Raw genomic sequence first — 18,549 nt, forward strand, 5'->3', positions numbered from 1 at the left:
TCCAGTCACCGTCCCTTTTCGGAGCAAAAGTGTCAGAGTTATGCAATTGTCTCCTTCTTACACCCAAACCAACAGACCACCCTGCATCCTGTGTGGTCATGTCATAGAGGTGCTGCCATGACTACTGGTTCTCCCTGGAAGATATTGGCTAAATAAGCTTTGTGGTTCAGATGGTGGGGGGGGTGAATAGGAGTGAGACAGGGCGGGTCGTCTGACCCGTGCTTCATTATGTTTCCCGTCTAGGTCTCTGGTGGCTGGTGAACTGTGATGGATGCTTGGCAGGCCTTATTGGAATAGATTGACTAAAAAGCCAGTCAGACTGTGCTACAACCTAGGGAGGGGAGTCTTATGATTATTGCTTACCTTTTAGATCCAGTCCACACTCTGGCACATTAAACGTTAATATTGGATTCAGAAGCTTTTCAAAGCACTCAATGTTTTTTTTTTTCTTTCTTCTGAGTGATGAGGAAGATGACGACATTTAGAGGGCAGGCAGGTGCCCCTATCTGCCTGCTGTCCTTGGCATTCTAGAACAGACCAACTTCCTGGATATTTCTCTATCTTTCTATCTACCTATCTCCCTCCCTGTTAAGCAGATGGAATAGCCCAATTAAATCCTTCCTGATGTCCGTTAGGTCTAGAGAGGAAAATTGGGGATGAGAAAGAGGAGAAAATAGATGAAAGAGAGAGTAAAAGAGGAATTCACACACATGCACAAACACACACACACACACAGCGAGTGTGAGAGAGACTGTCTGGTTAATTGGTACAAGCTCGTGTGCCAACATCTGCTTCAGTCAGCCTATAGTGTGGTATGAAGAGTTCCTAAAGAGGGACAACTCTCTTTGACTCTCTCAGATTCAACAGCCAATATGGAGGGCCAGTACCCGTGCACTCTCCCCTTATCTCAAGTTATTGAAGGGCACTGAGCTCTGAGGTGGGTCAAGCAGAGTGGGTCAGAAAGACTCAGAGGAGAGTTGACAAACTAAATGGTATTCGTCAACGTCTAGGGCAGCCCCCATGTGAGCTGTTTGTGCATTACCACTTAATATCTTCACATGTTTGTAGCTTGTGTCTGCACGTGCTACACAAAGTATGGATTTTGTATACACATAAAAGCATACATTTCCAGTATGGTGTCAATTTTGATAACCTTGTGTTTGTCATTATGTTGTCTAAACTAGAATGGATTCATAGGTTGTTTGATGTTTTTGTCTCTTTCATGTCTTTTTGGTCTTTGCTTTTATGAGGGGGTTTTGCGAGCCTTAGTAACTCCGACTGGATTCCTCTGCGTTGAGAGCATCTTCTCAGTCAAATGTGTATGTTTGATCTGTATTGGTTCGTTGTGGCACTTGTTTAAGGGGCTGCAGTAACGCCCCACACTTTCCGTGGACACAGATGAAGAGAGTCTGGGAACGAGAAATGCCATAAGAGCGATCAATTAGTGCCTGCTGGGAGTTTTATGAACAGAGTTGGAATGTACCATCTTTGTTTTCTGTCCAATGACTTTATGTTTAGTACCAGAATACAAAGAAACTGTGCATCACAAAGCCCTCTATGACTCTCAGGCACTGCTAAGTCAAGTCGACACTACACCATCCAGTGTTCAGTGTCAGTGGGGTGAAAATTAGTGATAGTCTAAGGTGCACAGAGCTTCATGAACCTCTGTATGAGATGATATTCCTCATACATGTGCTGGTGCCCCAGTTTGCTCCCTTTCTCTCCTTACTCTCTACTGAAACATGCACGACTAATAGAATAGAAAGTAAAATCGAACAATTATTTGGACAGTGAAGTCTTTTTCATTTTTGTTTCGTTTGGCTCTGTACTCTGGATTTGAAAGGAAAAGCTGACCATGCGGTAGACTGTCAGCTAAGCACAGACTGTCAGCTTTATTTTCATCCATATCGGATTAACCGTTTAGAAATAACACCTTGTTATGTACATAGACTTCCCATTACAGTGTGAATAACCCCTTGTCTTGTGCATAGACTTTCCTTTGTATGGTACCAAAAGTATTTTTTTTTTATTTGGTAAATTGTCTTTACAGCTGTTTCCTATTTGGCAGGTTTGTTTGCATTGTGAATGTGTGCTTAAGACAGCTGTCAATGTCTAGTTTTGATTCTAGGGATTGCATTTTTATTTGGAGTCTGTTGCTGGTGCAGTTAAATCAGAATAAATGAATTAGATACACAGCCAAAACATTAGGTGTACCAAAATCAATTGTTTGGTAGATTAAGAAGAAGATAGCATGTGTGAGCCCAGAAATTTCAAATTACCTGGAAAAACAAAGAATGCCTCTAGCAATGATGACCAAAGAATTCTCACCATAATGAAAAAAGAAAAAGAAAATATTAACTACAGAGGCTGGACCACAAGGTGCAAAAACACTAGTTAGCCTTAAAACAGGATGGCCTTAAAAGTGTCTAAAAGAGCTTGCATAGATCTGCGAAAAGTTTCTGTTGGCAGATAAGACAAGGATTAACATGTAGACTGATTGCAAAATATATTTATGGAGAAGTAAAGGACCTGGCATGCCTCTTAATCTGTATGATATGGTGTTATATGGTGTAGTAGTTGGGGTTATGGTTTGACCATGTATGGCTGTCACTGGAAGTTGTCCGCTTGTCTTCATTGATGATGATGTAACTGCTGACAGCAACAGCAAAAATAATTTAGTAAGTGCACAGAATCATCTTGTCTGCTTACATGCAACCAAATGCCTGTAAACTTAATGGATGGCACTTGATTATGTAGCAGGATAATGATCCTAGCTACTAACTCGTTTTTCATGGCCAAAAAAAGTGTATACAGTGATTCTTGACTGGACAAGTCAATCACCCGGTCTAAATTCTAATTTTACATTATGAAAAAACTGAAACAAGCAGGAAGTGAAAAGGGCTGCAGTACAGACCTGGCAGAGAATCACCAGGAAAGATGCACACTGTGTCTGCACTTACTAATCCCATCATCATCATCATGTCATTTTAAATCCCGAGTTCTTGTATACCCCAAAAGAGAGCCCAAAACTCCTAGAGATGTGTCACTATCCCAAATACATTTGGAGTTCACAGTTATAATACCGTTATAAACTGCTGAGTTCCCGCCTCTCTCCTTCCATGCTCATGCATATTAAGCGCTCCATCTCCACCCTCTTTATCCTTATTGTCATCTATGTGGTGAAGATTTTCTGTTCCTCTACGTTCCACTGGGACAAATAAATGACATCAAATTACTGTAAATTATTTATTTTAATAATGTTTTCCACTCATGGTATGTGCATAAGAATCGCCCTATATTGAAACCAGCTGAGTATGTCTAAGATTAATCTGTTTTCCATTTTTAGACCACTTGAATATCAGCAGTCCTTTGACATGCATATCAAGACTCCTCTTTGGTCCCATATGGTGTATAGTACAGTGACCTACGTATGTACTACAAGTGTTGGCTACAGCGCCACGAGACCCAGCATCGGTGAGCACCTGCTGCCTCTGTGTGTCTGTCTCCATGAGTCTGGGTTCTTGCTGTGATGTTGTGTTAGACCGTGGCATGTTGTGCTCCATTCGGCTCTGGAGGAATAGCAGGCGGCTTTCTCTGCAGAGTAATTAGCTCATCCTCTTTTTGACCCTTGCTCTCCCAAGTGATGCTCTTTATCTACATATCTCCCTGTCTTCACATATTTTTGGTTTGTACATATATTGGGAAACTGAGCGTATGAGTTTTCTTTTGGGCTTTGGATATTTGGTTTATTGTGGAGATAGAATGGTCTTGCTGTGTTTCTCCAGCTGAGCCGTGGCATCCAAACACAACATAACGTCTAGACTGCGTCCAAATTCAGTTTTTTCAGAAAACCTATGTCAAATCCAGTAAACAACAAAGATATTCCGGAAGCCTCCACTCCTCTTCTTGCATGGAATAACAGTCTGGTGGAAGTGTTTTCTATATCGTTTTCTTCACAGTTCATTGTTTTCCTCGGCAAAGCGAATCAGCGATTTCATGAGCAGTGCCTTAGGGGAGGAACATTACAGATACTTATCAGCTTGAATGCTGAAACCTCCCCGCTGGGTGTTGTTTTCTAATGCTGCCTGTGCTCTTAATAACATGTATAGGCACAAGACTCGATGCAGCCTACATATACTCCCCATATACTCTTAATCAAGTGAATGCCTGCCAGTGTTCGGCGGTTCAGGATGGACAGTAGGGGGGGGGTACAGTTGAAAGGGTGGGGGTGGGGTACAGTTGAACGGCTGATCTTGACGTGGGGTGGTTTCTGGTTCCATGTGCCTACCAAAGCGTCTCCTAATGGGTGCTTCGTTTTGGTAGCAGTACTTAAGATTTCGTGGACTATAGTGGCTTTGTTCAAACTTAATCGAAGTTCTGAGACAGAGACAGCGAAACTGCATTGGGTGAGACCATGCCTCCCTCCTCTGGTCTTTCTCTCACCGTTTGACCTCCTCCTTCAGATGACCGCATTCTGATGCGCTGCGGCGCTGTTTTTTCTAAACAGCATGACAAGCACGCCCCCATCGTCACTGACAAGGCCGGGGTGGGCGCGGAGCCTCAAAGTCCTACAGCTGTACCGCTGGGAGCATCCAGACAGGGCATATCACTGCGCGTTGTGGCGAATGCACCGCCCCACATGGCCCTTCAGAGGTTGGTGCGAATGTCGGAGTCCATCACCAGGACCTAGCTCCGTCATCCAGGACCTCAACCTGGTGCCGTCCGAAGGGAAAAAGAAATCTAAAACAATCCAGCCACCTAAATCACAGGCTGTTCTCTATACAACCACATGACAGGCACAGCATGCTGCACCAGCGGCAGCTTTTGTTTCTGACTTTATACACACACACACACACACACACACGCGCGCGCGCGCGCAAACCCTCATTCACACATAAAACCTAGGTACACGCACGCACACGCGCGCACTTACATGCTTTTTAACTCCGCAACTGTTGTTTTACCAAGCATGTGACAGATTACATAGGCTTTGATGGGACATTCCTCATTGAGGACGCTCCGAAGGTTTGAGCCACTCGAAAGTTACCTCTTGCGTGCTTTTTGGGTAGAACTCCCATTTTTGTATCCGTTACAACTGTTCATGCTTCACAGACAAGAGCGAGGGGGGATATATGTGTACAGGGCACTCTAAAAACATATGCGCCTGTCTTCCACATCAACAGTGCTATGTGTATACTCAGCCCCTTGTGAATACCGATGCCGAGAATGTTGTCTTTGCCATTCACAAAGACTGGATGGTGATGGCATATCTTTGCATATGACAATTTGACAGGTACAGATTTGTATAATCTCCCAGCATACTGAACTGAAGCGAGACACTTCCTTGGGTTGTTGTCGGCGCAAATAAGTAAACTATTGTGAACTAAAATATAGGAAGATGTGTGTCAGTCTCTGTCTCTGGTGAAATAGCTGTATCAGCTTGTTTACTTCAGAGACGTTTGGATCCCCTCAGTCTGATCAAAGTTTAATTGGGTGCACCAACCACTCAAGGCCTGACTTCAGAATATTTGTTTATTCTTACATTATCGACCCCTCCCCCTCCCCTGAAAACCCCTGGAGGTTTATAATTGTACAGCAAAGGATGTTCTGCCCCCCCCCTTTGTTTTTAATTCCCTGGCACACCAAGCAGGAACAGGATGATCTAACCCAGCACTTATACAGCAGCTCTTTTTACCTCTATGCAGTCTCCCAGCTCCCTGTATGGGGATATCGTTTGGCAAGGCCTTTCTCTTGCTGCATTGGCTCCAGATAGCTATTGATTGGTTATTGATTGGGTGGGCTTCTTGTTAAAGAGATGTTGAGATTAAGCTGGGGGCTGGTGCTAAATCTGCTGACTCATATTTCACAAACTCACTGCCCGTTGATGTGCTGTTGGGTCGGGGCCTTCTATAATTGGATCAGTCCCTGGCCGGCAGCTCTGGGCCTGCTGAGGTTTAACCATAGACACACCACTGGGTAATATCCCAGGCTCTAGTACTTGTGTGTTTTGCATTGTAGACACTAACAAGGGGCTAAGTTGGTCAACACAGACCAGGTGTACAACTTTCAGTTTCAAGCCTCCGCAATGAAACGTACCAAAGCCAACCTGCAGTCTCTGGGCAGTGATTGACAGTCACCATCCACATAACCAGAATATGAGCTACATAGTCTCAGAGGAACCAGACTGTTGCTGCATTACCAGTGTGCGATCAAGCACAAATGGAAATCAAGTACAAACCATAAAAAGAGAGAACCCCTGACCGTTTATTTACACATCAGGTGACTTGATACGGTTCATTTGATTAAAATTAAGAAATGTAATGAGGGCAGAAAGAGTCACCCTGCTTCACTGTCAGCTGTGGACTCTAATTGGTTGATGGACCCAGCCAGCCAACCAGCTGGTAGGAAACATTTGCCACAGTCACGGTAAGGTCACGTCTGACAATTATACTTGCTTCTGTCGCACATTGGGAAATTGATGGGCATTAATCTTCCATTTGTTGTGTAGGAGAGTAGCGCTTTGTAAGGAGCCACCGGTGGCGTCCACTGGTTTCCAGGGGAACAGTGTTTATCCTGACCATTTAGTTCATTTAGCCATGTGTCCCATTAGCATTAGCATCCCATCTGTCTCATTCTCCCCCGAGAGCACTGGGATGTGCACATTTTACATTTACATTTTAGTCATTTAGGAGACACTATTCAAGAGCCATTAGGGTTAAGTGCCTTGCTTAAGGCACAGCGGCATATTGTTTTACCTTGTCGGTTCTGGTATTGGAACCAGCACATTTTCAGTATCCAACCTAAGATTGTAACTGCTGGTCTACCTGCAGATGTGAGTGCCTCAGGGTATGTGTATGCATGCTTTTATGTGTATGCGTGTGTTCATGCTAGTTGGCATGGAATGGGTGAACAGGCCCTGTCTGTCACTGGCATAGCTGTAATGTCTCCAATCTGTTTTGTATTTTTATGGTGGAGTCAGACAGGATTGTCTCTAGGGTCTGCAGCTGGCTGCTGCTCCACAAATGCCCCCAAGTCTGACACCTAGTCCTATAACAGCTTACACGCACCTCTGTGTACACACACACACACACACCTCTGTGTACATGCGCACACACACACACACACGCACACACATTCTGTGGGAATGTAGTAGGTGTGGTCATCTATCTGAGGGTCAATTTAACTCTGTCTCTTCTAAGGACCTGTCCTCGGGATAAGTAATTGGAGGTGGTAGGGTTTTAGTCGTGTGATGGTTGGTGGTGGACAGAAGGAAGGAAGAGGACAGAGGATCCATTACTAAACGGAAGAAAACACACAGACACACACACACACAGCCTAGTTCCTCCGACTTTCCGTGCCATATCTGCGGCCATCCTCTGCGGCCATGCCTGCTCAGGGACAGAGAGGGATGGATGAGTGCTGTCCGGGCAGGCCGATGATGGGGGCTAATTTGATGTGATGTAATTGATGAAGTCTGAGTTTGCCCAGTTCTCCCCACCCCCTCTCTGCACCCCCTCTCCCTCTGGCTCGCCACCCTCGCCCCTTGGTGTGACATGTCAGTTGGTGATATACGTGCTCTGTCACGGCACTATTTAACACCTCGGCTGGCCCGTCTGGGGATGAAACAGCGAGGTAGGGGAAAGAAAGAGGGAGGCGGAGAGAAGAAAGAGAGGGGCTAGAGACAGAGGAAAAAGGTAGAGGGGAAATTGAAACCTGTTCATAATATTCACGAAGGATTTCAGATTTCTTTTAAATGTAGTGTATTTACGTATTTTATCTTATTATTTATGTTTTGTGTTCCATCTGCTTTGGCAATGTACACAAATGTTTCCCATGCCAATAAAGCCCTTTAAGTTGATTAGAGAAAGTGGGAGAGAGAAAGCCATACAGTATACATTGTTTATCCTTTATCTGCACTCACACTTTCTTTCTGTCTTTTTCAATTATATTCAAATGGCTTATTTGCATGATGTTCACATACGTACTCTTGTAATCACTATTAATTTACAATATAACATCATTAATGCAATAAGATTAGTAATCAAGATGGTCAACAGGACAATTAGTAAAACAATAATCAAGGGAAGAAAAAGCAAAAATACAATATACAATACATATAGCATTGGCATAAAATAGGTATTGTCTGGTCTCGATCCCTTCCTCTAATCTGTCTCCCTCTCCCTCCTCTCCTCTTATATTTACTATCTCTTATTTATTCTCTCTCTTTATTTGTCTTTAAGTGACCGACAGGAATTATTTTCTAATTTAATTAGCAGGCACGTGTATATTACTGAACAAGAATGGGCTGGTATTTGTGGACTGTTTCCATTTCAGCAAAATGACAACACTAAAAGATCTCTCTTTCTATCTCGAAACACAGTGAAGGTGAATTTATTTAGTAAGGGAGTGCAAATGTGTTTACAGTGGAGTTCCGTAGGTGAATTCTGGGAATTTGACGCACGTTAGATTGCAGCAACTACCCTGTCGAACCTCTCATTCAACCACATTATGTCCCCCAATCATGCTGCTCCGCTGACAGACCAACACATTGTCCCGGGTACCATAGTTTGGCAAAGTCAAAACACATGTCCAGACTCCTTCACGTTTAAACCGATTTGTACATCCAAAGCGACTCTTCTAAGAGCATTAGGTTCACAAGCCCATCTTTAAGGTACATCCCATACTTTGCACACATGAGATTTCTTACCCTCATTCCACATGCAAATAAGGCGGAAACTGTTCATCTCCTTTTGATATTATGCCCGGGGGCATACAGAGGAGATGTGGGCTGCGGGGCTGGGTGTTGCGTGTTTATGACACAAAAGATCCAATGTAATGGCGTCGTATTGTTGTCAAATCACAGCCCATCTCAGGGGATTCCTTTTCTCTCACTCCAATCGAGGGCCTATTTAAATATTTCATGCCAATAACCGCTGCCCGTCCTATCGCTCCTCGCTTCCCAGCCGAGCGTCAGCCAGAGGACAGGGATTTAATAAGTAGATAATGAATGATTAATTGAAAGGATATCAATCGTGTCTGCGTACCTCTAGAGCTTCAACAATACCCAACATGCTGTCTCCTGATGGTCATAAAGGGCGAAATACTGAGCGTGTGCACTTGGACAAAGTCATTACAGAGACTTACTTAGACCGGCTGTTATAGTCTGAACGGTGTGTTCTGGATGTGTTTGGGAATGTTTAAAAGTTGTTTGTCGTTTGGATAGATCCAGTCCGGCTGAAGATTAAATTATTAATAGAAAATATGTAAATCTGTACATCGTCCTTCTCAAGCCAAATGTCACTTTTCCTTAATTAGGGTCCTATTGATGAGTACAGGAAGTCTCATTAGAAGTTGGACAGGTCTTGTTTGCGGTTCTCTTTGATCACTGATTAAGGCATTAATCAGGATAAGCCCAGAGGAGTCTAAGTTATTGATTAAGTAATCCATTTAGGGTACAAATAGGTAGGACCACAGGCTCATCCTCCTCTAGCCAAACATGTAATGGCTCCTACTGCAGCAACAAGAGGGACTTCTTAGTGAGCTCGACATTTCACTACATCAGCGTATTTACTTGGTTTGCTGGACGAAAGCCAAACCTCTGTCAAAGTCTTTTTATGGCCCCCCAATCATTACTTTTTCACATTCTAGTTTTCTGATCCCAATAAATGGGCCAACTCCTCTAGCCAAAGCCAGGATCATTTGTGGTTTTCTCTGGTTTCCCACTGATTCTTATGTTTACTTGTGTGTTGTGTTGAACTTTCAGCTTACCCTACTGAAGAGAGTTATAGCCTATGAAATTATAGAGAGAGTCAAAATATGAAATGAGTAGTCCTAGGCTATTCATGCTTTGGGAAGCTGCCATTTCAATCCATTTAATTCAGTGAGCCTCACTTGAGACCCATTGTCAACCTGCAAAGCAGCCTTCAAAATGTCCTCCTGCAGTGTTATTTTCCATATACCGCTTTGCCCTCATTGCTCCGAAGTATCTCTCTTCTTCTCCCCTTCCCCTCATGTCTGCCTGTCGTTGTTTACAGCACTCTGAAATTAATTAGGCGTTTTATAGGTCGTTTACAGGCAGCCAAATGGCTACCACCTTGTCCCTCTTGCCTTGTGAAGGACTTGTCAGGAGACATAAAATAACCATGCTCTACCAGGGCAGAGTATCCACTGGACTTAAACCCCCCTCAGCCCCCTACCTGTCCTTTTTATCATCCTCCCTCTCTGGCTGTCCAGACCGATTAATCAAACCTCTACCTTCACAACCCTGCTCACCTTGACCAAATCACCGTCCCTCACAACAACCCTGCGGGGGGGACAGGAGGAAGGAAAGGGAGAAGGAGCTAACGCTAACAGACGGAGACATGTTGCTCTGCCCTGGTGCTGTTATAACCGTATCAAGCTAGCAGCGATGCTAACAGACACAGCCTGACACAGCAGTGCAGGTTAGCTGTCCAAGCAGGCTAACAGACACGGACAGGTTACACATAGCAACATGTCACAGCGCTTTAGTTAGCTAATATAGTTGCTGGTGTGGTGTTCAGTTCATTCTTGCCTGCAGCAGTGACACTAAGATGTTGTTCTCAGGCGTGTAGGTGGGTAGCATTGTCTGGGAATGCCGGAGTTGGATCATGTGGTACTTATTTCAGCCCACAGACCCACAACACATGTCAGGGTCAAAGATCAAGGGTTATTGCTGACTGGGACATGCAAACTTAACACCCACACATTGCCAAAAAGCAAACATTTTTAATTGACTGGTTATGCAGACTCCATGTCAAACCACATTATAGACACAGAGTATAAGGTGGCCGGATTTGATCAAATCTGGATTCCTCTGAACCTTCTTTTTTTCCCAAGCTTACGTCAAGTTATTTCACAAACACCCAAGTTTGGTATATCTTGTAGTATGCAACACCTTCTGTTAGTGGACATGGTTATTAAGTTGGTGGTTACAATTGCATCGCTGATGGAATTTGCTTTTAAATGGTTAAAAACGGGTGCTAGCAAGCTTGGTTCAGGGGTTGACAAAATGTTGGCATGCAAATCTAATGAGACTAAAACATCTGATCATTGAAATGCAATTGAATTTGAGTTTTTTCTTTACCAGGGACATCAATTTCTACAGTCTAACCCATCCAAAATACACTTTTGTCTGGATTGTTTAGAGATTATAAGTTTAGATTTCTTTTTAAGGCCCAATCATTCATCAAGATAATAAAATATTCAGACATACAGTATCTGTTTCTCAGTAGTACATGTAAATGTCAGTGGGTTTTTTTAAAACAAAGTTTGCCAAATAATCACAGTGGATGAAAAACGTAGATCTTCTGAGGAAAATGTAAATGTATGTTGGGTTTTCATAGACCAAAGTTTAATGTTGACCAGTTGAATCCTAGAATCCAGAATCCTGCAACACAACCAGATGGAATTTGGACAGGGATAGTTAAGACACATCAGGCCAGTTAGTCCTGAGGCATGTTCCTATGGCTTTAAGGCTTCCAATCTTGACATGGAGAGGAAATAAACCAAAGAACAAGCCTGAATATAAACCCTCCCCAGGCTAGCAGACATTAAATACCCAAACATACCCCAGTGTTTGTATGTTTTATTAAGGATTTTCCCTGATATGGGGATTTTTGATTATTATAATTTATTTTTATCTGAGAGAGTGACACTTCTATTATTGGACTAGACAGCAGCATGGAAAAAGATGTGTGAAGTGGGTTGAGTGTTCTGACTGAAGAGACTAGTGTTCCCATTAGTGTTTTGACTGAGGAGACTAGTGTTGCTATTAGTGTTTTGAGTGAAGAGTTTAGTGTTCTTATTAGTGTTTTGAGTGAAGAGACTAGTGCTACTTTTAGTGATTTGAGTGAAGAGACTAGTGTTGCTATTAGTGTTTTGACTGAAGAGACTGGTGTTGCTATTAGTGTTTTGACTGAAGAGACTAGTGTTGCTATTGGTGTTTTGAGTGAAGAGTCTAGTGTTCCTATTAGTGTTTTGACTGAAGAGACTAGTGTTGCTATTAGTGTTTTGAGTGAAGAGACTAGTGTTGCTATTAGTGTTTTGAGTGAAGAGACTAGTGTTCCTATTAGTGTTTTGAGTGAAGAGACTAGTGTTGCTATTAGTGTTTTGAGTGAAGAGACTAGTGTTCCTATTAGTGTTTTGAGTGAAGAGACTAGTGTTGCTATTAGTGTTTTGAGTGAAGAGGCTAGTGTTGCTATTAGTGTTTTGAGTGAAGAGGCTAGTGTTCCTATGAGTGTTTTGAATGAAGAGACTAGTGCTCCTATTAGTGATTTGAGTGAAGAGACTAGTGTTCCTATTAGTGTTTTGACTGAAGAGACTAGTGTACCTATTGGTGTTCAGAAAATAGATATTTGTCAGGACATAGCCACACCTATCTTAGTAGCCAGTCTGCTCCTGTTTTTGACCAAGAGGTTATATCAGGAGGATAGTTCACAGTTTCCAACAACAGGGATATTCTGAATGTGTGCTCTTACATTAAAACTTCTTATACCTTCATTAGAATTGGGACACTGCTCTGCCTTTTTGTAGACATGGTCAGCCTGAAGGCTAAATTTGTCTGTATATACATTTTTAGACCAGTTCCTTTTTTAGACCATGCAATCAATGAGTTGTGAGTAGCTTGAGCTGGTCTTGCCCCTCGGGCAAGCAACTGAGGCCATGTGATTCATGTGATGATCCTCGTTGATACATGCCATTTCTCTGGTGTGTGTTTAGAACAGGAGAGCTGACCTGACATCAACATAGTGTAACTTGTGTTCAGTACAAGGTGATCGAATAGAGTGCCTTTATAACACAACCTCAGGGGTCGCTTTTCTAGGAACTCTGGGATACACGGCACCAGGCCTGGGTTGACATTGAGGTCACAGGTAGGGCGGCGCTGTGTTAAAGGCTGAGGGGATGAAAACAATCCTGAGGTTTTGGCTTTGTCAAGATGGGAGTGGACTGTATTCAGGAATGTAGGTATGGCATCTTTGTATTCATAGGGAATGAGCAAAAGTAATCTGGGGCTAAAGGTCTAAAAGCCTGAACACAGTGAGTAGTACGTGATGGGTCTGAAATCATGGGGCAGAGTACAGCCTATGTTTAGCAAAACCTTCTGCTGCAATGTAATGAATAACACGTTATACATAGCTGAAACGTAATGAGTAACATTAAACAAAACTGAGACATAATGAGTAACACGTCATACATAACAGAAAAATCTAGATTTATATGTTATACAAAACTGAAACATAATAAACAACACAACACGTAATACCCTTTTTGTGTTTTGCACAGACCAAGGCGGTTATCCCCAAGCTAAAGTGTTAGGAACACAAGAAACAAAAGCCCAATAACATTAATTTATCAAAGCGGGAAAAGCTTAGAAAAGTGTTTGTCTGTGTGGGTGTATGTGTGCGTGTTTTTACATGCCTTTCTGCCTTGGTGCGTGTGTTGGCATTGGTGTGTGAGTCTCTGTGAGAGTCATATACATGAGAGAGAGGTATTTGTGTGCCAGTTATTATCCGTGCTGTGTCTGTCTGGTCCCTATCTAGCCAGACCCTGCTTTGCTCTTGTGTGTCCCCACTATTGTTCCCACCTCGCCTCTGTTTATGTTTGTTTTCTTCAGGGTGTTTGGAGCATAAGCTGCTCAGTGTCTGATTCATGAAGGCTTTGTTCATCTACCATTTCCTTATTAATTAAGTTTTTCCCCCTCCTCTTTTCTCTTCCCCTGTGTCTCTTTCTCCTCCAACCACCTGCCCCCTGCTGTTCTTCTGGTCCCCTTCTCTCTCTCTCTTTTTCTTTCTCTCCTCTGCTTTACTGTCTGTCTCATTCTCTCTCTCTCTTTCTCTACCTGTGTCCGTCTGGCCTGTCTCTCTTTCTCTGCCTCTCTTCCTCTGTCCTTCCCATCTATAGCAGCTCATGCGGGAGCGTGAGCAGATGGCCAGCCGTCCTTTTGCCTCAGTTGCTGTGGCGCTGGATGTGGGCGTCGACCAGGAACACGGAGAGCTGCTGCAGGGGCAGGTGGAGGTGGGTACCTAACGCGGCTCATCAGCATATTGTTGTTCACAACGATGGTGACACTGTAAAATACAGGCATGGGACTAAGACTGCAAACAGGCTTCACTATTGTTTGCAGACACTGAGGCGTGGGTGTGTGAAAGCATGGATTTTTAATGACTTGAAATGCCAAACATATGTAGCTATCTCAAACAAATAGCCTACTGAAGGCTGACGGCATTGTGGGAAATCTCACAACGCAGGACATGTCCAGAGCTTAGTGAGGCCTTGTTATGAACTATGGATATTCTAGAAGGTTCCTTTTTGTGTGTCCCTAGCTGGTCCATTGGTCAGTTATGATTACATTATAGTGAATTTTCCAGCACATCTACTATGCTGGATTCATATTATACATTGCGTTCCCACTCTCCCTCTATGGGTATTGGATATGATCTGATAATCTACCCATCTTCCTTAGTGGTTTTGTGTGTTTTCCAGGTCTCTGTTTCATTAAAGATTTACCGGCTCTACCACAAATCTTTCTAACAGCTGCCGCCTGTCGGCCAATCCACATTTAGCTTTAGTAAAAATGATTGTGTGTGTGTTGGGGTGGGGTGGGAGAGTCTTATCAGAGTATACTCTGATAATATTTTATTCCTGTTATCACAATAATATGGTGGATAGTGGTATTATACTACATGGGCGCTAATCTTATGTTAGCAGTAAACCCTAAGAGGAGTGATTTCGCTCCCTGCTAACTCTTCAGTGTCCAACCCCAAACAGATTTTCCAGGACATGTTCCTGCTTCTCCTATTTTCAGTTCCTCAAGGTGAGAAAAAGGGTAATGGAACAGTATCTTCACTATAAGGTTAATTAAAGTAACATCATCTCCTTCTCATCAAAGGCTATTTAACAACTGTATAGTAAAAAGAAAAAAACTGTTTTGCATCCGGGCAAATTAATTCATCATCAGATTTCATACCAAATTTGGATAGCAAGTCTGACACAATGTCATCTGCAGTTATATGAGATTAGTTGTAATTTACTGTATCTTCGTGAAGTATTCTTCAGACCCTTTTACTTTCTGCACATTCTGTTATGTTAAATTATAATTGATTAAATTAAATCTTTGCCATCTCTGTACACAGTACCCCATTTAGAAATGTGTGCCAATTTATGGAATATAAATTCTCAAGTATCCAGACCATTTATTTTATTTATATTGAAATTGCTGGAATATGAATCAAGTAATACATAAATAAAGTACATACAGTACAGTGAAAAAGTTGTAGGTTGTAGGCCACAAATCAAAGCCATTTCTCTGAACAGTAGCTCTTTATTTTTTAGAATATAGAACGTATAACATTGCAGTAAACATGAAGACATTAATTAATAAGAATTTTACACAGAAATGAGCATGGCTGCAGAATAGACACAGATCTTGTCATTTATTACTGGAATTGTTGGTGTACTTTATCGAAAGCAGTGTCAAGTTTGTATATAATGGACATATACATTAGGAGGCCGGAACATTATGCCTCTCCTGTTCACTGCACAGGTAGATAACACAGTACAGGTATGCCTTTGTCAATGATCACAATTGAAATTGAGCACTAATATGACCTAAGTGAAGAGGTTTTTACACATAGCTTCTATGCACTCATAAAACTGTATTTCACAATCTCAAGGATCCTCACAAATCTTTCCCAGGTGAGTAATGCCTCGCAGAAGTTTTGTGAGACAGTTTTTCACGGATTTCATCCCGCATCCTCCAAAGTTTCTGAGCATGTGCGGATCACGTTCTGTCCATGTAGTCATTCTCTTAGTTGTGGTTTGTCTAGCTTAAATATCTGATGGGCTACAAACAGTCTACTCTGAGCTTATAGTTAGTAAATACATGAGCAAAACGTGAACTGCAGAAACTTGTAAAAAGTATACTTTATTCTCTAAAGGTCTGAAAAAAAGACTGATTTTCCACCACTCTTTATTTAAGGGCAAATTCCCCCAGTCTTTAGCCCGAATAACTTAAGAGTGAACAAACTACATCTATCAGGTAAACCTCCCCCTATCCTTATTACAGTTCTCCAAATGACCAGGCTGCAGAATAAAACAAGAGGTAACTCATCAGCATCAATCATGTATATACAACATCCATATAACATCCAGGTAACATCATAAAGCTGATGAGCCTACAGCAGCAAGCATCTGTAAGACGCCCAGACACATCTCGTCTTCCCTCCCAGAATGATATATGGCGCTGGGTGTTTTCATAATGCTATTTAGAGGGGAGAAATGAATCAATGTAATATCTAATGTTTTAATGCACTATATTTATTTTCCAATCTGGGGGATTTAATACGCGGGGGAGGGTAATGAAAGGAGCAGTGAGGAGATAAAGAATATTTATGACACCTGGAGGAAATGGGATGTGTGTTTTCAGCCTTTTACTCTTGCATGGCTTATCAGCACCCACATAGCCAATGATTGTATCAGTGAGGGAGCAAGGGGAGGTAAGAACACGGATAGAATAAACTTGCATCTGTAGCTACACACGTGTAGAAATACATGGAAACACCCACACAAACACATGCAAACCCTTATGTCATTGTCAATGAACAATTGGACATGGGTTGAGTTCACATTGCAATGACTTAAACTGGTGATATTATTTTCATTCAGTTTAACGTTTAGAATGGGAGACATTTTGTCACAGTGCCACCCAGAAAATGGGGACTGTAGTTCTATCAAATGTCCCAATAAGTCCACAATTTACCTTGGACCAGTTCTGGAACGCAAAGCCATGTAACACTATGACATGGTGATAATTTATTTGTGCAACTTGCAAAACGTAAAATACGATGGATACTGGATTCACTTATGATTTGTCAGTAATACTGAGGAGAAACTATGTTCAAATAAATATGTAAGATAAAACATGCGAATAGCATGTCTCTAGCTCACAATCCCAGCTCAAATTCAGTTGCTGTGGCACAGTGCGCAAACTGTTTTGCTTTGTGGCATTTATGAGAAATATGAATCAGATGGCGCAGCGTGTACTTTGAGCAGATTTAAATGTGTTTTAGAAAAGTACCGTATGGCCATACCACCAACTAGCTGATTTGGCAAGCTGGAGTGCAGGTAATTGTGTTTAAAGCATTTCTTAAATGTCATAGTGTGTTATTTTCGATCTCCAGTTTTCAGAATATATTGTAATAATGTGATTTTCAGATTTCAGAAACAGACCACTTATATTCATAGTGAAAAAGTTAGTTTACTCACAGATGGAATGTTGGTTTACACCAAATTCATATGTTTCATGATTTGTTTGTAGAGATTAAATAACTAATTATCCTTTCATCAAAATATTGTTAGAAGGAAATACTGTTAAAGTGTATAATCAGCAGAGGATGCTGTTGGATAACTTTAGACTTTAAAATGTCAATAAATTGTTACTACACTATCTGTTCTCCTCAGGCGTTGCCTAGATAGCTACCTTTGATTTAGCTAAAATCGTTGTCTGACACTCGTCATTACAAATAGCTACACATCTATCACCACCCATTACTAAAAATCTCTTATTTTTTCAAACATTTTACACACCCTCGGCCACAGGAGTAATCCAGAGTTTGAGAATTTAAACTGCTATTTTAGACATTAACCTTATACTTACCTGCCATTTATCATTCCATTGGGCATCTGCTACATGCGGTAGCTAGATGTCCTCTTTTCCTCAGCTTTACCTTAAAGTTAAACTAAGTTTGTACCCAATCTGCTGCTCAAACAGAGGCCAATTATTGATACAATGTGTATCAATGTGTAAAATATGTTGAGCAATTTCTTTGTGCAATTTCTAGTTTGAAATGTTGCAAACATACAAACGTCAACCATCAGCTACGATGTTCAGCACTCAAATTATTTTACATTCTGATTTGATAAGAAATTTAGCCCCCTTTGATTACATACTGAATTTACAATCCATTCTCAATGTTTCACTCAATAAACTCTAGGGTTTTTTTCAGAAATAAAATATTGACAGATTCATTCATGCATTACAGAAGCAATCCAAAGACTTTGAGGCTGGACTAAATAGTATGTTAATAGTCAATTTCACCACAAACGAGGAGAGAAGTTTGCAAAAACAGTGAGGAAAGTTTTGCTGCTGCTCATTGTTCGTACTATTTTGAAAATAGCTGTCTCCGGACTACTCAATTAGACATGTTGCGATAATTATTGGGCTTGATATGTGATATTATGTGAGTCAGTAATGCAAAACACAGTCATTGAGACTATAGTACCAAGTAGCCTTTTACAAAGTAATAGAGTGATAATAAATTACTATTGTTACAAAGTAATTGGTTCATCTTTCATTCTTACATTCGATGCCATATACTGCAAAGTTTTTGCTTATTACTGTAATATGTAAATATTAATTGAAAACTATATTGTATATCCTTTTGAGGGAAGGCAACAGTTATAAAGACTGTATTTGCCACTTCTACTATGGGTTTCTTATAGTTTCTGTTTTATGTCCCAGCTTAGATGTCT

The 18,549-nt window shown here is 41.6% G+C and overlaps 1 protein-coding gene across 2 annotated transcripts in view; it reads left to right on the plus strand.

The window, feature by feature from the left end:
• Nucleotides 1-18,549, plus strand: part of atrnl1a (attractin-like 1a) — a 247,344-nt gene that overhangs the window by 187,918 nt on the left and 40,877 nt on the right. For both annotated transcript variants that reach the window (XR_004575815.1, XM_010869853.3), the window contains one exon: nt 13,921-14,034. Coding sequence is in view for 1 of the 2 variants with exons in the window: in XM_010869853.3 (XP_010868155.1) it covers nt 13,921-14,034 (114 nt within the window). In the remaining variant the exon portion in view is untranslated. The remainder of the gene's footprint in view (nt 1-13,920; nt 14,035-18,549) is intronic.

This window comes from Esox lucius, chromosome 6 (genome assembly GCF_011004845.1).
Source record: "Esox lucius isolate fEsoLuc1 chromosome 6, fEsoLuc1.pri, whole genome shotgun sequence".
Taxonomy (NCBI): domain Eukaryota; kingdom Metazoa; phylum Chordata; class Actinopteri; order Esociformes; family Esocidae; genus Esox; species Esox lucius.